This window comes from Rhinolophus sinicus, linkage group LG03 (genome assembly GCF_036562045.2).
Source record: "Rhinolophus sinicus isolate RSC01 linkage group LG03, ASM3656204v1, whole genome shotgun sequence".
Classification (NCBI taxonomy): domain Eukaryota; kingdom Metazoa; phylum Chordata; class Mammalia; order Chiroptera; family Rhinolophidae; genus Rhinolophus; species Rhinolophus sinicus.
The window spans coordinates 107,132,446-107,154,168 of NC_133753.1; the positions used below are offsets into that span (position 1 = coordinate 107,132,446).

A 21,723-nucleotide genomic window follows, 5' to 3' on the forward strand; every position below is an offset into this window, starting at 1 on the left:
CATCATCACGGTTTGGGTTGCAAAGAACAGAAGCTTATCTAACATGGTTTAAGTCAAGGAGGACAGACCCCAAAGATACAGGGGGCTCTCACATGATCTGGGGCAGAGAATTGAGCCAGACCTGTCAGCAGACAGGAAGCTGAAATCACCAGGCAGCCCCACCCCCTGGCTCACACCTCCACTGTGCATCTGCCTCTTGCCAATGTGCCATCATCCATGTGCCCAGGGCCATTAGAGCTGCACCACATCACATAGCAGCCGGTGCTCTACACGTGGATGAGACCATCTAGTTCTAGCTCCCAGCACCATTCCAAGTTTCAGGAAAAACGTAATTTGATTGTTAACTGAGGCCAGGGCATGGGCTTACATAGTGCTTTTCCAGGCTTCAGGTCTGCTTCTCTCAGAGGGGCCAAGGTCTGAAGGAAACAATTGACAGACACTGAAGTGGTTTCTGCCCTCCACCCTCACCTACCCCGCAACCCCTCCTCCGGCCTTGTAGCTGGAGTGGCACAGCTGCACCAGTAGAGGGCAGCATCCCATGTGTGATTGGGTGAGGTTTCTGGGGGAAAATGGATGGGCCTCAGTAGGAGGGCAAAGGAACATTATTTACTGAACTCCTGCCCTATGCACTGAGCACATCTCACATCTTTTCACAGCAACACTCTGGAGAGTCTTAACTGGTATCCAGAGCGCTCCGTTAACATAACCAAGTACAGTTTTCAATGGCAGTTCCAGCATTCAAACTAGGTCCTTTCACCTCTGAACACTGCTTTTTCCAGTGTGCCTCAGTACTGCCCTATCTCATGGGTACCTAGAGGTATTCCATAGAGTTAGAAATCTGGACATTAAGCTCAAAGTCAGAAGGAGCAGATGAGGAGCTGAGACTGAGGTCTACATTCCAGCTCAAAAGAATTCCACCTAATACCATATTTTGCCATGTGTAATGTGCACCTTTTTGCCCAAATTTGTGAGGAAAAAATAAGGATGCACATTATACATGGGTAGTACTAATTCGGTATCTATATAAATGTTTTTAATTCTTTTATTTGTGCTTATGAGTTAAAAGTGTAACTCTAGAAATCAATAACTATATCCGTATGCAAAATAACACCCTGGAATACGATCATCGGTTTTGTTGAACTTTCAATGAACTAGCAACGCCGGAGTTCTTGGCCTTCTATGATGTGTAAATATCGTAAATTTGTTACCAATACATAAAATTTCCTATACTTTGATCAGTTCTTATGTTTTGTAATTATTTGTTATGTGGAATTTCTTATACCATAATGTTAAAAAATAAATGCTACAATTTCTTTAGAATAAAAAAAACAAGTACCTAAATGTAAACAAATAAAAATTTGAATTAAAAAATTAAAATGAAAGCTTTTTCCCTTGAAACTTTGAGCCAAAGACGTGGGTGCACATTATACACGGCAAAACACGGTACTTTCACGTGGGGGGGGGGCAGGGGAGTTTCACTGGGCCCCCGGTATGAGATGTCTCTTTTGTTCAGGAAGCATCCTAATGCATGTCTGGCCTTTGGTGGAGTGAGGTTCACCAGTTCTTCCATGAAGCCTCTGCTGGAGAGCGACATGATTCAGAAGGGCTGTAATCAAGGGCTTGGAAGATGAATGGGTTCTGAACTCTACTCTGGGACTCAGGGGCAGGTCACTAAGTCTCCGTGGGCCTCGGCTTTTAAATGGAGATGGTCCTATCTCCTTCACAGGGCTGTGGAGGTTTTTAAATGAGACAATGTATGAAGAGCAGTTTGCACTGTGCTGGAGACATAGTAATTACTCAATACATGACTGCTGTAATAATAACAATAATATAGTAATAATGATGATGACTCTTGGTTGCTTGAATGCAGGAAGTATATTGTATGTTTCTTTACCCCTACAGCACCAGTAAAATGCCTTAGATACGGTAGGTGCTGAGAAAATATATCCTGAATCAGTTTATTATACAAGGGTACCTATAGAGTTTGGAAACAGAGGCAGAAAGACATCATAAAGGATTTGTTGATATTACATGACAATATAGGATGTAATATAATATAATACCATGCAATGTAAAATGTGTCAGTGTGTTGTCCTCATTAGCAATGCATGGTTCCGTGTTTCATGCAAAATTGCAATGAACATGGTAGACTAATGCTGCATTTCCCCAATTCCTACCCATGCATCCGTGATGTGTTGCCTCAGATGGTTTTTGTCTCTGGTTTTCACTGAGTTCTACTTGTGCCTTTAGCCTACTCTAGAAAAAATAATCAAGGGTATTAATATATGCAGAAATAAAATATTAATCTTTATTTTCAGACTGTATGGCCAAGCCGCCCTGTAGATACTTTGCATCTCTCTTGCTCAGCGCCCCCTCTGTGTGGACAGAGGTAGTCTCTCTGGGCTTATTATTGACCCCTTTGGGCACCAGGGATGTCCTTTGAGTCTTCTGCCTTCTGCTGCTCCACTTTCTCCTACCAGGATGTGGAGATTGGGCTTCTTCCCGTTGACCTTCCCGTCTCATTTCCCTGCACACCCCCAACTTGTAAAGCTCTTCTTCCTGGGACAGGGAGCACATATGTCTTGTTCATCATCTCTGAGCTTCTCGGAGACCGCCCACGGACGGTTGTCACCAGATGTGCCGTGAGAACCAGTGCTCTTGTTTGCAGGCTTCATGTGATATGTGAGATTGTTCCTGTCCAAGCTACAGAGGAGCCAGCTTATCCCTAGCGGGTTTGGGGCCTGTCATTTGTCTGAAGCTGAAACAGCTTTGTGGAGAATGAGGGTGCAGGAATGAGGCCTCCAGGGAAGGTACTCCATTAGCCAGAGTGGAACGTAGCACGTGTTACGATGGTGCCTGTGAAGGGCTTCTGGTACTGATGCCATAATGACTTCAGCTCCTTCTTTTTAAAAAATTAGACATAATTGACATATAAAATTGTGTAAGTTTAAGGTGTACAACATGTTGATTGGTTCATTTATACATTGCAATACGATGACCAGTGTAGTGTTAGCTAACGCTTCTAACACATCACATAATTATCATTTCTTTTTGTGGTGAGAATGTTTAAGATCTAGTCCCTTAGCAACTTTGAAGGATATGATGTAGTGCTGTTGACTATAATCACTACACTGTTCATACATCTCCATAACTTACTCATTTTCTAAGTGCAAGTTTCTACCTTTTAACAACATCTCCTCAATTCCCCCAACCCTAGTCTCTGGTAACCACCATTCTACTCTCTGTTTTGATGAGGTTGGCTTTTTTGGATTCTACATAGAAGTGATATCATACAATATTTGTCTTTTTCTGGCTTATCTAACTTAGTATAATGCCCTCAAAGCCCATCCATGCTTTTGTAAATGGTGAGATTTCCTTTTTTCTTATGGCTGAAAAAAGTGCATGTGTGTGTGTGTGTGTGTGTGTGTGTGTCTGTATGTGTCTCTCTGTCTCTCTCTCTCTCTGCGTGTCTGTATGTGTCTCGTGTGTGTGTGTGTGTGTGTGTGTGTGTATCACATAAATTTAGCTTCTCTCTCTCTTCCACAGGACGCCAGCCATGATTGGCTGCTCCTTCGTGGTCAACAGGAAGTTCTTTGGTGAAATTGGCCTTCTGGACCCTGGGATGGATGTGTATGGAGGAGAAAATATCGAACTTGGAATCAAGGTTTGTGACCTGGCATCCTATCTTCTTGGTTTGTTCACGTTTGTGAGCAGAGCTGCCTTAATGTGTATTTAAAGCTTCTTTAGCTGGTGAACGACAGATTCATTTACCTCACCCCTGTTCCTGAAGATGTTCCAGCAAGGTTGTCACCCCTCCTTAGGCAGGGAATCCTGGGCTTTCTCCTCTTAAAGGGTTGAACGATTTATTCTATGCCTAGGTGACCCACTCTGGGCATGAGTAAGAGAATTTGTTTCCCATGCTCTTCCAGTTCAATTGTCTCTTTAAATTTATTTTTTTTAATTAATCGCCTTAAATTATTGGGTTGGTGCAAAAGTAATTGTGGCTTTTGCAATTATTTTTAACCTTTTAAACTGAAATTATTTTTGCATAAACCTAATAGTATTTCCATTCTATGAACTTTGATGGTCACGTACATTATAGAATTATATGGTGCCAGAGGAGGGAAGTACCACCTTCTGTGGGACCCTCCCTTTTCTCGGAAATGCTTCTAAGAAGAATGATGGGGGAGGTGACTGAGGAGGAGGCAGAATGCGCCTCTTGCTAGACCCTCAGCCCAGATCAGGTCCACTGTTAGATATTTTATATACTGGGTTTTGCTTAAGATTTTGTTTGAAAAAAGAATTCCGCTGTAAAAAAAAAAAATTAAATTTGGACACATTGATGCATTCCAAATTCTTCGTTTTAGAGTTCGGATAAATGAACCCCACGGATGGGTGAAGGGACTGCTTTAGGACCTGATAACCACGTACCAATGGGCTTCCTTCTCCTGCCTGGTGTTAAGTCCTCCTCCACATTGCAAAGAGTTAGTGCTGGGAGATGCCCTGCTGGGGTCTCTGTGTCTGTTGCCCCATCCTGAACCTTTGAAAGGCCCCTAGAAAGTAACCTTGCTGGAAATGACTCAGGACACAATTGTAAGGATTAATGTTTATTGAATTTCTTCCACCTTCTTCTGTTGTTTTCTTGATTTTGTTCTACTAGGCAGCTATCTAGTGCAGAATTCCTACTTCCAATCAAAGCCTGCCCTGTTTGTGATTTCCCTGGTTTATCCCTAATTGCTCAGTACCTTTGAGATGCTTCATTGGCCACTCATCTACATTTGAGCCTCCTTTATGGAATGACAGGCTTTGTGCTCTCGTGGTATAATGAACAGCCAACCTACATGAGCGAAGGGGATGATGGGGACCACTCTGGATCCTAAAATCACTCCCCTTTGGAGATCACAGACTCTTTTTGTGTTTTCAAGTTCAGGCTGGGTTTCATCCTCAGTGGAATTTGCATAGGATTTCTTCATGAAGCCCAGCAATTCAAAACTCCATAAGTATGTTATCATAGCTAATATACTTGTCTTTCATCTGTTTTGAATTAATTGAAGAAAACTTCTGGACCCAGCATGTCGAACTTGACCTGTAACCTAAATGTCCACTCTGCCCCCATCTTCTCATCCCTCCTTGTCCTGTTCTGCTGCTGCTCTTTTCCTCAGCTCCCATCAACTTCTAGCTGCCATAGACTTTATTTATCATGTGTCTTATTTTTCTCTACCTCCCCATCACTAGACTATAAGCTCTGTGGCGCACATGTCTTTGCATCCCAAGTATGTAGGACCATGCTTGGCACGTGGCTCAAAAGGTACCTGGTAGATTAATGACTGAATGAATGCCTATTGGGAATTTAGCATGAGTAGGAGCCGTGCAGTGGTGGAGACGAGCCTGACGGGATGAGTAGATGGCTGAATGGCAGGTGATACCTACTCGTTCCAGGTACTGATCTGTGAAAGGAAGGAGCTGAGTGAAGCCCTGAGTGGAGTGGAGTTTTTTATTTTTTTTATTTTATTTTTAAGATGAGAGAGATTTGAATGTGTCTGTGTGCTGAGAGAAGGAAGCCAGTGAACGATACGACCTCATCACCCACGGAGGGGAGCATAGGATGATGGGTGGAGCACTGTCCCTAAGGAGGTAGGGGCATAGGCAGAGGGTTATGGGGACAGGTGGGACTCCCAGGTTTGAGTGCCACTTTAGGCTGTGTTCTGGGGAGACAGAGGATGTGACGGGGAAGTCACTGCTAAGGCTTGCTAAGATGATGGTCTCCCCACACTCGTGAGGCATTTACTTTGCAGTGACCTGGACCTGGCAAAGGTCAGCCTCGGTGGTGATGGTGATGACAGTCCTGCATGGCTGCCCCATCCCTGAAGGAACTGAAGGTCCATCTGTTTCCACGTCGAAGCACAGCCCAGTGCACCAAAGCTACACGTTCCTTATGAACAGCCCATAGAGCCCGCTCCCTGCCCTGTCATCTCCATGGCACTTCAGCCACTCTTCCACTGGCTGCTCTCTGCATCACTATGAAAGCATCGGATGGATCGGGTGTGGGTACCGCCCTCGTGTGCAGTTGCCTGCCTCTTATTGTTCACTCACGCTGGAGAGAGGGGAGGGTTTATGCCTCTGACTTCCCACAGAGCATGCCCTCCTGCAAACTCCATAGAAGTCTTGGTTTGCTGCTGATCCTTAAAGCAGGAGTTGAGTGCTGTTGGTGCCATAAAGACCAAAGGCTGGGTTCAGGGTCTGGAGAGCCACCATCCCTACGATATTCTATGGTTCTCAAGGTGTGGTCCCTGACCAGCAGCATAGACCTCACCTAGGAACTTATTACCAATGCAGATTCTTGGGCCCCACCCGAGACCTCCCGAATCACACACTTGGGTGGAGTCCAGCAACCTGTGTTTTAACAAGCCTTCCAGGTGATTCTGTTACATGGCCAAGTTTGAGAGCCACACGTCCATACCTTGACCTAGCCAGCTTCCTGGAAAATGCATAATATTCTCAGAAAGGAGCTCAGTTTAGAGTCTACATTTTTCAAGGCCTCATCCAGGTGCCCCTCATGGCCACTGCGGGCCCACAGCGAGTCCTTTGTCTTCACTCCCGGCCCATACAGCACAGCCCCCTTAGATACCACCACCCACTTCCTCCTTAACAGCATGTGCAGGTGTCTGGACCAGGTGACTGCTAGGTCCCTGGGCAGGGCTCCTTTTCACATGGAATAATCTATGTCAGGTGCTTGTTTTACAAACTATATTGCTTCTTCTCTCATTTTGTGCTATTTTATACTGCTGAGAGCACAAATTAGGTGAATAATAAATACATTATTAAGAAAGCCATCCCCACTGCTTGAAAAAAAATCAGAGCTTTATTTAATATACACACATATATAATTTTCATATGGTGTGCACACATACATTTATAGAAATTAACCTATAACAAATGACAAAAATCTTATGCTTTCATTAAGTGGGAACGTTTCAACTAGAGAATACCATCTTTTCTTTGTGATTTTTTTTCACTGAGAAATAGGTCCATCTACAGTCTTTCTAACTATTCTTTGAAAATGTTCATTAGCTTTTAATTCCTCAGAAGTAAAGATGTGTCAAGAATAGGAAGAACAGAAAGTCTTACTGTGGTTCAGAGTTGACTCTGGGACCCTTAGGATGAAAGGCAGCTTGCCTGGGGCCAAAGCAATCAATACCGATCCTGTGAAAGGAAAACAGGTTTCCAGGACTGAGAAAATAAATGAGATTAGAAATTGAAAGCTTTCATCATAACATTAATCAGAAACTATTAACTAGGCATTTATTGTAACATGTCTAAATGATAAGGAAAAAAAAATCCCCTAAGGGGAGAAGAGTGGATAGATCACTTTTAAGTGGAGTAAAATCAGATGGCTTCAGATTTCTCCTGTACATCAGTCTTCTTTGGGAAGAAAAGGTGCTATCTTAGTCTGGATCCTTGTATAAAACAGTGACACACAAGACTGCTCAACCCTATCAGGCAGCCAGTCCTAAAGGAAGACAATAAACAGACACTGTCAGACCTTCAAACTATCAGAAAATGCCTTAGCTCGATCAGGAACCTCAAGGACTGAATAAACGGCAGAATTCCTGTGTGCACACATTGCTAAAAAAGATTTGTGAGACCAAGGACCCATGATAGAGGTAAGTAAACAAGGGTGTGGGGATGCACAGATGTGATCACCTTAACTGGCCCCTCCCAGCCCCAAGGCTTCCCGCTAGGTGCAGCTTTTGCCAGAAACTCCACAACAGTGGTAGGTGAAGCATTCAGACTCATGAATTATGGGCAAAGGACATGTGTATTTTAATTTGTATAGGTTAACAATCCTGTTCTTAAAAAGCAGGTTTTGACCTGTGTATCTCAACTGCTGGTTGCATAGTCCATGATGCCTCCAGGCCAGTCATTTTTCGGAAGAGCTGGGAAGCCATTCTGACCCAAGGGGACCCAAGATTGTCATCCTTGCCATCTTGCCTAGCCCACAAGCCCAAGTCTCTGGAGACCTTCAGGGTCGCCCACAGGCGCAGGCCCTCATAGTCGCTGAGCCAGCAGGGATAACTTCAGCAGTAGATTTGAAGGATTGCCTCATTCACAAGGGTCATTCGGAAAGTATGGGCTGCATAGGTGGTCAACATTCCAGATTCCAAACGAACATGGAATCTGCCACTCACACTAGTCCCTTCATCCCGTCTCATGTTTACAGTTTTGCTCCCCACCTTGTCTCTTGTCTCTGGAAAGCTGGTGGTATAACTCAGTCCGAGTCTGAAGGCCTGAGAATCGGGGGTATATGAAGTCCCAGTCTGAGTCTGAAAGTCCAAGAACCGGAAGGGCTGATATGTGAGGGCAGCAGAAGACGATGTCTTAGCTCCAGCAGAAACACGGGAGCTCTGACAAAAGCAGTTGACTGGTGCTCTGGTCTCCACCCCAGCCACTCCTCTACCCATGGGTTTGGGACACATTACTCAGGTCCATCTTAAGCAGGATACACCCGCCTACTCTCTCTGAGACCCGTGACACCAATATTCCCATGTCCAGAAGCCTCTTGTGATGTTTCTCTTCCATTTGGAACTCCTGGGCTCAAGGCTGCTACATTTGTTGGCTGTTGTGATTTAGATAACGGTTACTCCTAGAGGGGACAAGACCATCAGTTCTGTTTAGTTTTCCTAACCTCTAGATTGTACAAATCCTTGGTTCTCTCTTCCCTGCTGGCATTGGCCATGTCTGGCTATGCAAATGCCTTCATAGTGCAGGGTTAGCATATATGTGTGATAAAATCCAGAGAAAATTCCTGGTCTTATCTGGGGATAGAGTAGGCCTTGGGGATTTCAGACTGCTCTTTAATCTGGATGCACATATTGCAGTGGCCAATGGCTCAACTGAATGCTTTGAAGATAATGGAGACGTGTTGAGTGCCTTGTCTACTCCAGCGGCACTTTCAGTGGGGACGCCACCGTAGATAGACATGTTCTCCGCTGCCATGAAATTTATGTTCAGTTAAAAAAACCATTCATTTAACTAATAATTACCAATGAGATGAGTATGAAAAGAGGATGGGGGTGCTATGGGAAACATAGCAAGAGAAAATAACCTGGTCTAGAGAGTTAGAAAAAACCTCCCTAAGGAAATGTTTAAGACTTGTAAAATGAGTTGAATTTAGATAGGCAAAGAGAGTGTGGGAGTAGGGTGTGGGAGTAAGAATATTCCAGGCAGTTTCAGTTATGCAAGATGAGTGAGTCCTAGAGATCTACTGTACAGCATAGCACCTGTGGTTACTACTTATTGTATACTTAAAAATTTGCTAAGAGGGTAGATTTTTTGCTAAGTGTTTTTAAAAAAATATTTATTTAAGATATAATTGACATATTACTGTATAAGTTTAAAGTGTACAGCATAACGGTTTGACTTACATATATTGTGAAATGATTACTATAGTAAGTTTATTTAGCATCTATTATCTCACATAGACACAATAAAAAGAGAAAGCAGAAGAAGAAAAAGAAAATGTTTTCCTGTGTGAGAACGCTTAGGATTTACTCTCTTAACTTTCATACATATACAGCAGTAGCTATAGTCATCACACTGTACATTACACCCCTAGTAAATATTTATCTTGTAATTGGAAGTTTGTACCTTTAGACCACCTTTCTCCAGTTTCCCCTCCCCCACGCCCTGCCTCCGGTAACAACAAATCTGATCTTTTTCTGAGTTTGGGGTTTTTGTTGTTTTGGTTTTTGAGGGTTTTTTTAATTTTATTTTTTTTAGATTCCATCAGCATAATATCCTGAAGTCTCATTCGTATTGTTGCAAATGGCAGGATTTCCTCATTTTTTTATGGCTGAGTCATATTCCATTGCATATATGTACCACATCTTTACCCATTCATCCATCGATGGGCACTTATGTTGTTGTCACGCCTTGGCTGTTGTAAATAACAGTGCTATGCTGTTGGTGGGAATGCAGACTGGTACAGCCGTTATGGAAGGCAGTGTGGAGGTTTCTCAAAGAATTACGAATAGAATTGCCATATGACCCAGCAATCCCTCTTCTGGGTATCTACCCAAAAAATCTGAAAACATTTAGAGATAAAGACACGTGTGCTCCAATGTTCATTGCAGCTTTGTTTACGGTGGCCAAGACATGGAAACAACCAAAATGTCCTTCGATAGATGAATGGATAAAGAAGTTGTGGTATATATACACAATGGAATACTATTCGGCAGTAAGAAAAGATGATATAGGAACATTTGTGACAACATGGATGGATCTTGAGAGAGTAATGCTGAGCAAAACAAGTCAGACAGAAAAGACAGAGAACTATGTGATTTCACTGATATGTGGTATATAAACCAAAAACAACAAAAGAACAAGACAAACAAATGAGAAACAGAAACTCATAGACACAGACAATAGTTTAGTGGTTGCCAGAGGGTAAGGGGGGCGGGGGGTGGGGGGTGGGAGATGAGGGTAAGGGGGATCGAATATATGGTGATGGAAGGAGAACTGACTCTGGGTGATGAACACACAATGGGATTTATAGATGATGTAATACAGAATTGTACACCTGAAATCTATGTAATTTTACTAACAATTGTCACCCCAATAAATTTAATAAAAAATAAAAAATAAAAAATAACAGTGCTATGAACAAGGGGGTGCATATATCTTTCCAAGTGGGTGTTTTCATTCCCTTTGGATATATTCCCAGATGTGGAATTGCTGGATCATATCACAGTTCTAGTCTTAATTTTTTGAAGCACCTCCGTGCTGTTCTCTGTAGTGGCTGCACCAGTTTACATTCCTACTTACAGTGCACAAGGGTTCCCTTTTCTCCACATCTTTGCAGACTTATTTTTTGCCCTTGTGATGATAGCCATTCTTAAAGGCATGAGGTGATAGTCCATTGTGGTTTCGATTTGCATTTTCCTAATAACTACTGATGTGGAGTATCTTTTCATGTACCTGTTGACTTTTCATATATCTTCTTTGGAAAAATATTTACTCAGATCTTTTGCCCTTTTTAAAAATTGGATTATTTGCTTTTTTGCTATTGAGTTGTATGAGTTCTTTATATATTTTCATATTAATCCCTTATCAGATTATGATTTGCAAATATTTTTCCCATTCCTTAGATTATCTTTTCACTAGGTTGGTTGTTTGTTTTGCTGTTCAGAAGCTTTTAATTTTTATTTTATTGCTTGTGCTTTAGGTGTCATATCCAAAAAAAATAATTGCCAAGATCCATGTCAAGGAGATTTTTTTCCTATGTTTTCTTCTTGGAGTTCATCATTTCCTGTCTTACATTTAGGCCTTTAATCCATTTTGAGTTTATTTGTGAGTGGTGTAAGAAAAGGGTCCAGTTTTATTGTTTTACTTGTGAATATCCAGTTGTCCCAGCACTATTTGTCGAAGAAATGGTCTTATCTACATTGATCATTCTTGGCTCCCTTGTCATCTATTAGTTGACCATATATGCTTTTTATTTCTGGGCTCTCAATTCAGTTCCATAGATCTGTTTGTCTGTTTGTGTGCTGGTACCATACTGTTTTATTACTATAGCTTCATAGTATAGCTTGAAATCAGGAAGTGTGATGCCTCCCATTTTGTTCTTCTTTTTCAGGATTGCTTTGACTATTTGGGGTCTTTTGGTACCACATAAATTTTAGGATTGTTTTTCCTACTTCTGTAAAAATGCCACTGGAATCTCTATAGGGATTGCATTGCATCTATAGATGGCTTTTGGTAGTTTGGACATTTTAACAATATTAATTCTTTCAATCCATGAACACACAATACTTTTCCATTTATTTGTGCCTTCTTCAATTTTTTTCATCAATGTCTTATAGTTTCCAGAGTAGAGACCTTTCACCTCTTTGGTTAAGTTTACTCCCAATTATTTTATTGTTTGTGATGCTGTTGTAAATTAGTTCGTTTTCTTTATTTCTTTTTCAGATAATTTGTTGTACTGTATAAAAAAAAATGCTACTGATTTTTGTGTGCTAATTTTATATCCTGCAATTCTACTGAATTCATGATTAGATCTAACAGTTTCTTAGTGGGAGTCTCTAGGATTTTCCATGTATAAAATCATGTCATCTGCAAATAGAGACAATTTTACTTCTTCCTTTCCAATTCTGAGGCTGTTTATTTATTTTTCTTGCCTGGTTGCTCTATCTAGGACTTTCAGTGCTCTATTGAACAGGAGTGGTGAGGGTGGGCATTCTTGTCCTATTCCTGATCTTTGAGGAAAAGCGTTCAACCTCTCACCACCAAGTACATTAGTTGTGCACTTATCATATATAGGCTTTATTATGCTGAGGTATGTTCCTTCCATTCCTAATTTGTTAAGAGATTTTACTATGAATGGATGTTGAATTCTGTCAAATGCTTTTTCTGCATCTATTGAGATGATTATATGATTTAAGTGTTCTTATCACAAAATAGTAGTAATATGATAATAGTAATATAATTTATAGTGTAGATTGTGGTAGTGATTTCACAGGTGTATACTTATGTTCAAACTCATCAAGTTGTGTATGCTGACTATGTACAGCTTTTTGTATGTTGATCATACCTCAGTAATGTGGTTCAGAAAAGAGAAAGACTATTTTAGTCAAAGAGTAAAGCATGTGAAAAAGTTTAGAATTCTAAGAGGAAAACGTGTCAGAGAACTGCAGGGTTCCATATGGCTGGAGCAGAGAAAGGAAGAGAGAAATGCGTTAGATGTAATGGCAGCAATGTGGGTGGAGAGCCTAGATTATGGAGGACTTTTGAAAAAGAATTTGGTTTTTTCATAAGGACCAATGTGAACATTTCAGGAGAAAAAGATACAGATACATATGCATTGTGTATATCTCTATATATCTATAGACAGATATAACTATATATGTATATGTAACTACCACACACACACACACACACACACACACACACACACACTTCCATATGTCCTTCACCAGCTCCTTTGAAGAGATTTAAGGGGAGTGAAGCCATCAGAGTTTTTTGTGGGGTTTTTTTAATTCAAACATTAATATGACTGCTTTGTGGAGAATGAATTATGAAGCTGAATAGAGTCAGAAGATGAACAGTGAGAGAGCTTGGACTAGGGTTGGGGCAGTGGGAGAAAAATGGACCAATTCAGAAAGTAGAGGCAACAGGACCTGAGGACTCAGTGTGTGGAGGGGATGAAGGGAAGTGGAGTCAAGGCTGACTCTCAAGATACCTACTAGCTTGAACAACTGAAAGATGCTGGTGCTATCATTCTCTGAGATAAGTAACACCACTGGAGGAGGTTTGGGAGAAGGCAGAGAGATGATGTTTTCTGTTTAAGGTATGGCGAGTCTGAAGTTTCTTAAACACTCGTATTCATCTAGCAGGCAGTTGGCTGTGTGGTGATTGAGCTAAGAAGAGAGGACTTGGCCTGAGATAGACTGGCCATCTGCGGTACCTATATCATATTTGAAGACACAAGAAGGAAGAGTTTACCTATAGAAAGGAGAAGAGGGGATAAGACAGAAGTCCAGGGGGGAAAAAAAGAAAGCAATACTTAAGGCATGGAAAGAGAGGCTGGAAAGGAGACTAAGAAGAAGTGACGTGGAGAGTGAATTTGTGGCAATGAGAGAAGAGTGCACGTAAGTACCCAGAGAAGTTGGAGTTAGAAACAGTAGACATGGAGATCAGGGGATGGATATGAGGCCATTTAGGAGGTAAGTCCAGCAGGAGCTAGGGTTATTGAATGTGAGGAATGAATGAGTGGGAATGTGAAGGATACCTCCAGGTTTCCAAGCACTTGTATTCACTTAGAGGACACTGGCAGAGAAGAACGTCTTAGGTGGGGACTCGAGAAGTTCCATTTCAGAAACTTTTGGTTTGAGGAGGAGCAGTGCTCTGTGACCTAGCAGTGAGAGGTCAAGGGAACGTAGTAGTATTACAGGGTCCCAGCCAAGGGTAGAGCTTGGTAGAGGGGTTCCAGGACAGGTGTGGGGTGTTCACCATTCCAATCTGTCTGCTGGACCACAGTGCTTAGGTTTTGGGCTGACTTAAAGGAAGCAGGATGTGGTGATCCCTTTTATGATTTAAGCCAGTGGCTCACAGCAGGTACTTGCCTCATGTGCTACACCTCAAGAATTGAAGAGTTAGGAAAATAGTGTTTTGGGTTTTTTTAATTGAAGACTCTTCGTGTTTTTTGATGAAATATTTTTGGGAAAAGATCTTAATTTTTTAAGATGTTTGCAACTTGCACATCTCCACTCCAGACTCCAATTTCATGCAAGTACATGAGGCTCCTTAGCTGCGCATCTAGTGCTCCTGTGCTCCCATGTTTCTTCTGTGGCACCTCCCAAAAGGAGATGATGAGGCCCCCACTAGAGCCACAGCTGAAGAACCACCTACCTGAAGTCAGGCTTTCTGGGCACAGCCAGGGTTTTCAGGGTACAATCAGTCTTTCTGGGCATAGCCAGACTTCCTAAGCACAGCCAGGGTTTCTCAGGGTACCATGCTGGTCTCAGTAGTGGCTCACAGCCAAGGTGCTTACATATTCTCAAAGGTCGAGACACAGGAAGTAAACATCCACCAGTACCCCAATAAGGGGTCTTCCTGCACCCCAGTCTTCTTGGCGGCTGGGTGAGACACAGAAAGTAAACATCTGCCAGTTCCATCACATGGTGGCACGTTCCCAAGCAAACAGTCAAGTGGTCCATCAAATCAGGGATGGAAGGCAATTCCCCATAGTCCACAGTCATTCGCCAGGGCTATGCATTGGCCTCACATCGTATGCCGTCTCTGCAGGGCAAGGGCTCCAAGTCCTCCCCAACCTAGGGTTGAGGGACGACCCTGACCTTACCTGCATCTTCCACCGAGGACTCAGCAAGCATTTCCTCCTGGGACTACAAATCCCACATCTGGGCTGCCTCAGCAAGCACTTCCCAGCCCACAGGGCCACAGTGACCTTCGCTTTCTCCAGCCTAAGCTGGTCGGAGAACCATCCACATCTTCCCACCCCTCCATGGGGGTTCAACTCCTGAGAATAGTGGCTATTGGGCAACACAAACTGTGTGGGGGTCACATGTCCTTCTGCCCAGAGTCAGATGCCATTCCTACCTGGCCAGAATCCTGCACGCTGTGCCAGGCGTCCGATTGGGTAGAGGCCTCGGAATAAGATGTCCACAACCCTTGGAGTCTACAGCAGCAGTAGACCACCAAAAAGCAGGCAACGCCTGCTATGGCCAACAGGGCGGTGTGCCATCCAGATGCTTGAGAGGACCACCAATTCACCAAGGGGTCGTGTTTCTCCCAGGCAGATTGCATTTCCTGCTCCCGGAGCCGCTCCTCATGGGCTTCCTGAGACTGAGTTTTCATACACATAAATTGCTCCATTATCCCTTTGAAAATTCTGGCCGGCACCATACCCTGCTCGCTGCACCATGTGTCATGCAGGGTCTCTGCTCCCACTCCCCGCACAAGAACGCAGGATATGGTGAGGCCAAAAAGGAACACCAACAGAGCCATAGGTAGGGGAGTCATAACACTATAGTCTCACTGGCGGCTGGGTTGGAGATACAGGAAGCAGGAGCCACACGATCCGCAATCTGTCATCCGCTTTTCTGACAACCAACCCCTCTTGCTAGCCGCAATCAGCTGTCTGCTTCTCTACCAACCAGCCAACCAACCAACCAACCTCTTGCTAACTGGAATCCATGATTGCTAACTTAGCGACGGCAATTATATCAGTGGCCAATGGCTAATGGCTGATGGCCAACTAGTTGCAGCTGATGGCCATCTACTACCCGAGCCAGGACCTTCCCACGTGAGCGTGAGGTCAAGAGCCTGGAAACTGCTCTCTGGGACTCTGTCCCTACACTCGTCTACCACTCCCCTCCCCCCTTACACTCTGCTAAGCACTAAACTATTGTCTGTGTCTATGGGTTTTTGTTTCTTTATTTGCTTCTCTTGTTCTTTAGTTGTTTTCAGTTTTATATGCCACATATCAGTGAAATCTATAGTTCCCTACTTTTTCTTTCTGACTTATTTCGCTCAGCATAATAATCTCAAGATCCATCCATGTTGTTGCAAATGGTACTATTTCATCTTTCCTTATGGCAGAGTAGTATTCCATTGTGTACATATACCACAACTTCTTTATCCAATCATCTATCAATGGACACTTTGGTTGTTTCCATGTCTTGGCCACCGTAAATAACGCTGCAATGGACATTGGAGCACATAAATCTTTATGGATAAATGTTTTCAGATTTTATGGGTAAATACCCAGGAAAGGGATTGCTGGGTCATATGGTAATTCTATTCTTAATTTTTTGAGGACCCTCCACACTGCCTTGCATAACGGCTGCACAAGTCTGCAGTCCCACCAACAGTGTATGAGGGTTCCTTTTTCTCCACAGCCTCCTCAACACTTGTTACTATTTGCCTTGTTGATGATATCCATTCTGACTGGGGTGAGGTGGTATCTCATTGTTTTTATTTGCATTTATCTGATGATTAGTGATGTTGAACGTTTTTTCATTATGTCTGTTGGCCATTTGTATGTCTTCCTTGGAGAAATGTCTCTTCAGGTCCTCTGCCCATTTTTTAATTGGATTGTTTGTTTTGTTGTTGTTGTTGAGTTGTATGAGTTCCATATATTTTGGATATTAGCCTCTTATCGGAGGCACTGTTTGCAAAAATCTTCTTCCATTCAGTTGATTGCCACTTATTTTTTCGATGGTTTCTTTTGCTGTGCAGAAGCTTTTTAGTTTGATATAGTCCCATTCATTTATTTTAGCTTTTACTTCCCTTGCCTTTAGGGTCAAATTCATAAAATGTTCTCTGAGCTCAAGGTCCATAAGTTTAGTGCCTATGTTTTCTTCTATGCTGTTTATTGTTTCAGGTCTTATGTTTAGGTGTTTGATCCATTTTGAGTTAATTTTTGTACACAGTGACAGATAGCAGTCTGGTTTCATTCTTTTGCACGTGGCTTTCCAATTCTCCCAGCACAATTTATTGAAGAGGCTGTCTTTTCTCCATTGTATGTTTTTTGTTTTTTTGTCAAAAATTGTCTGTCCATATTTATACGGGTTTATTTCTTGATTCTCAACTCTGTTTCATTGGTCTGTGTGTCTGTTTTTCTGCAAATACCATGCTGTTTTGATTATTGTTGCCTGGTATTAGAAGCTGAAGTCAGGATAGTGTGATACCTCCGGCATTGTTCTTTTTCCTTAGGATTGCTTTGGCTATTTGGGGTCTATTGTGATTCCATACAAATCTGATGATTTTATGTTCTATTTCTTTAAAAAATGCCATTGGGATTTGATGGTGATTGCATTAAATCTGTGTATTGCTTTGGGTAATATTGTCACATTAACTATATTGATTCTTTCAATCCATGAACACGGAATGTCTTTCCATTTCTTTGTGTCTTCAATTTCTTTCAAAAATGTCATAGTTTTCAGAATATAAGTCTTCAACATCCTTGGTTAAGTTTATTCCTAGGTATTTTATTTTTTTGTTTTTGTTGAAATTGCATAAGGAATTGTGGTTTTTTAAATTTATTTTTCTGAGATTTTGTTGTTAGTATAGAGAAATGCAATGGACTTTTGTACGTTGATTTTGTAGCCAGCAAGGCAACTTTACTGTATTTGTTTATTGTTTCTAATAGCTTTTTGGTGGAGTCTTTAGGGTTTTCAATACATAGCATCATGTCATCTGCAAAAAGTGACAATTTAACTTCGTTGTTCCCAATTTGCATGGCTTTTATTTCCTTTGCTTGCCTGATTGCTTTGGCTGGGACTTCCGATACTATGTTGAAAAGCAGCCCTGTCGCATTCCTGAACATAGAGCAAAGGGCTTCAGCTTTTCACCATCAATTATGATAGTAGCTGAGGGTTTGTCATATGGGCCTTATTATGTTGAGGTATTTTCCTTCTATACACATTTTATTAAGTGTTTTAATCATAAATGGGTGTTGTATCTTATCAAATGCTTTTTCTGCATCTATTGATATGATCATATGATTTTTGTACTTTATTTTGTTTATGTGCTGTATCACATTGATGGATTTGCAGATGTTGAACTATTCTTGTGCCCCTGGGATGAACCACACTTGTTCCTGATGTATAATCTTTATAATGTATTGTTGCATTCGATTTCCTAGAATTTTGTTTAGGATTTTTGCATCTGTATTCATCAGAGATATTGGCCTGTGATTTTCTTTTGTGTGTGTGTTATCCTTACCAGGTTTTGGTATCAGGGTAATGTTGGCCTCATAAAATGAGTTAGGGAGTATTGTCTCTTCTTCAATTTTTTGGAAGAGTTTGAGTAGGACAGGTATTAGATCCTCTTTGAAGGTTTGGTAGAATTCACTAGTGAAGCCATCTGGTCCCGGACTTTTGCTTTGGGTTTCTGATGACTGATTCAATTTCCTTACTGGTGATCTGTCTATTTAGATGTTTCCAATTCTTTGTGATTCAGTTTAGGAAGGTTATATGTTTCTAACAAATGTCCATTTCTTCTAGGTTATTGAATTTGGTGGCATATAGTCCTTCATAGTATTCTTGGACGATCCTTTGTATTTCTGTGGCATCCGTGATAACATCCCCTCTTTCATTCCGGTTTTATTTGTGTCTGTTCTCTTTTTACCTAGTGAGTCAGCGAAGGATTTGTCAACGAGCTCTTTGTTGCATTAATTTTTTCTATTGTCTTTTTGTTCTCTATTTCATTTAGTTCTGCTCTAATTTTTATTATTTCCTTCCTTCTGCTGACTTTGGGTTTCATTTGTTCTTCTTTTTCTAGTTCTTTAAGGTGTAACCATGAGTTTGTTTATTTGGAGTTTTTCTTCTTTCTTGAGATAGGCCTGTACTGATATGAATTTCCCTCTTAAAATTGCTTTTACTGCATCCCAAAAATTTTGGTATGATTGTGTTTTCATTGTCATTTGTTTCTGTGTGTTTTTTTTATCTCTCCTCTTATTTCTTCTTTGACCCCGTCATTCTTTAAAAGTATGTTGTTTAATCTCCACATATTTGTGTTTTTTCCTGCTTTCTTTTTGTAGTTGATATCCAATTTCACAGCTTTGTGATCAGAGAATATACTTGGGATGATTTCAATCTTCTTAAATTTGCTGAGGCTGCTTTTATGTCCCAATATATGGTATATCCATGAGAATGTTCCATGTACACTAGAAAAGAATGTATAGTCTGACGTTCTAGGATGGAGTGCTCTATAAATATCAGTTTTGTGTATTTCATCTAATGTGTCATTTAGGGCTGCTATTTCGTTACTTATTTTCTGTTTGGATGATCTATCCATAGCTGTCAATGATGTATTTAAGTCCCCTAGTATAATTGTGTTTTGGTCAATTTCTCCCTTTAGTTCTGTTAGTAGTTGCTTGGTATATTTCGGTGCTCCCTGATTGGGGCATAAATATTGATGACTGTTATGTCTTCTTGTTGTATAGTCCCCTTTATCATTATGAAATGTCCATCTTTGTCTCTTGTTATCTTTTTCACCCTGAAGTCTGTTTCATCTGATATCATTATGGCTACACCTGATTTTCTCTGGGTACCATTTGCTTGGAGTGTCAATTTCCACCCTTTCACTTTGAGTCTATGCTTGTCCTTGTAGCTGAGATGTGTCTCTTGGAGGCAGCATATGGTTGGGTTTAGTTTTTTGATCCAATCTGCTACTCTGTGCCTTTTTATTGGTGAGTTCAGTCCATTTACATTTAGGGTGATTATTGATATGTGAGGATTTCCTGTCATTCTAGCTTTAGTTTTCTAGTAAGGCTGTGTCTCCATTGTTTCTTTGCCTTTTTGTTGCTGTCTGTTATTTCAGTGTGGTGGTATTCTATGATTTTTTTCTTTCTATTTCTTTTTCTTTTTTTTTTATGTTATACATTTCAGTTCTGGATGTTTTTTGAGTGGTTACCATTAAGTTCATGTAAAAGAAAGTTTCATATTTAGAATATTCTATTTTCTTCACTGTGCTTACTTTCTCCATTCCCTTGTGCCGGTTCAGACCTTTACTCTCTCCCCTTTTATGTTTTTGTTGTCAGAAATTATCCCCCTTTTTTGCTGGGAGTTGATTTCTGCGTTGCAGTATCAAGGTGTCTTTTAAGTGTTTGGGTTTTTTTTTTCCTTCTTTACCTTGTGTATTATGTTTAAGAATATAGTGTCCTATTTGGTGTAGGGGTTGCCATTTCCTGCTTCTGTCTGTTCATAATACTACTCATGGTTTTCTATTCTTTTGCTTTTTTGTTTCAGGTCGAATAGCCTCCTTCAATATTTATTGTAGTGCATGTCATGTGTTAGAAAATTCGCTCAGTTTCTGTATGTCTGGGAACGTGTTTATTCCTCCTTAATATCGTATTCTTGGCTCAAATTTTCTCTCTTTCAATAGTTTGAATTTTTGATTCCACTCCCTGCTGGCTTTTAGAGTTTCTGCTGAAAAATCTGATGATAATCTACTGCGCTTTCCTTTGCAGGCTACCATCTTCTTTTCTGTGGCTGCCTCGAGGACTCTTCCTCTGTCATTAATTTTTGACAGCTTCAATACAATGTGCCTTGCAGAAGCCCCGTTGCGATAATTAGATGTTCTATTTGCTTCTTAGATTTGAGGATCCAGTTCTTTCCACAAGTTTGGGAAGTTCTCATTAACAATTTGTTTGAATATATTCTCTGTTCCCTTCTCTCTTTCTTCTCCGTCTGGTATGCCCATTATTCTTATATTACTCTTTCTGATGGAGTCAGAAAGTTCTTGTAGAGTTCTTTCATTTCTTTTAACTCTCGAGACTCTCTCTTCTTCTATCTGTGTCATTTCCAGATCTCTCTCTTCGATGTCATTGATTCTTTCCTCCATCCGATCAACTCCATTACCTTAGCTGGGTATTTCATTCTTCTTTTATTCAGTTCTTAATCTCCAGAAATTCTATTTGGTTCTTTTTTAAAATTTCAATCTCTTTGGTCAAATGTTAGTTTTGTTATTTGATTGTGTTTCTGAGTTCATTAAACTGCCTGTCTGTGTTTTCTTGCATCTCACTGAGTTTTTTAGGAACTGCAATCTTGAATTCTCTGTCACTTAAGTCAGATATTTCCATGTCTTTAAGTTCATTTTCTGGACACTTTTCTCCTTCTTTCTGAGCTGTCTTGTTACCTTGGTTATTCATGGCAATTAGTGAATTATTATTTCTCTTTCTAGACACTGAAAGGAGTGGCTTCTTCAACAGGTTGATAGAAAAGGTCTTTCTTTTGTTTTCCAGCAGGTGTTGGTAGAATGTTTTACTTTCTTTGACTGCAGCCTCTTATTCTCTCTCACACTATAGTGTTATATTTTCTCTGCACTGTTCCGGCTTCTCACACAATGGGGGAATTTTCTGGAAGGTGCGCTTCTCCTCTGAGTAGGTTGCCTGGGTCTCAGTGCACTGCCTTCGTTGGGCGTTGTGGAGCACTTCTGAAGTTCCAAAGCTCTTCCTACACCAGATTCAGGGCCTATGTGTTTCAACCACTCTGGTTACTCCTACGGGATTCTGCCCAGATGGGGGGGGGAGGTAGGGCCAGAATGGGTTGTGAGAGGTGGCCCAGAGCAATGGTGACAACCACCACCACAGCCAATCCTGCACCCAAGGCTCTCTTCCCTTCACTGGAACTAGTTGGGCCCTGAGTCTGTGGCTGCGGGCTGCAGTTCTCAGAACTGCAAATATTCTGTTCTTTTGATCTG

The 21,723-nt window shown here is 41.3% G+C and overlaps 1 protein-coding gene across 1 annotated transcript in view; it reads left to right on the forward strand.

The window, feature by feature from the left end:
• The window catches only part of GALNT17 (polypeptide N-acetylgalactosaminyltransferase 17), a 514,547-nt gene that overhangs the window by 407,527 nt on the left and 85,297 nt on the right, over window positions 1-21,723 (forward strand). Inside the window, exon 6 of the mRNA XM_019715773.2 lies at window positions 3,547-3,664. Coding sequence (XP_019571332.2) covers window positions 3,547-3,664 — 118 coding nt within the window. The remainder of the gene's footprint in view (window positions 1-3,546; window positions 3,665-21,723) is intronic.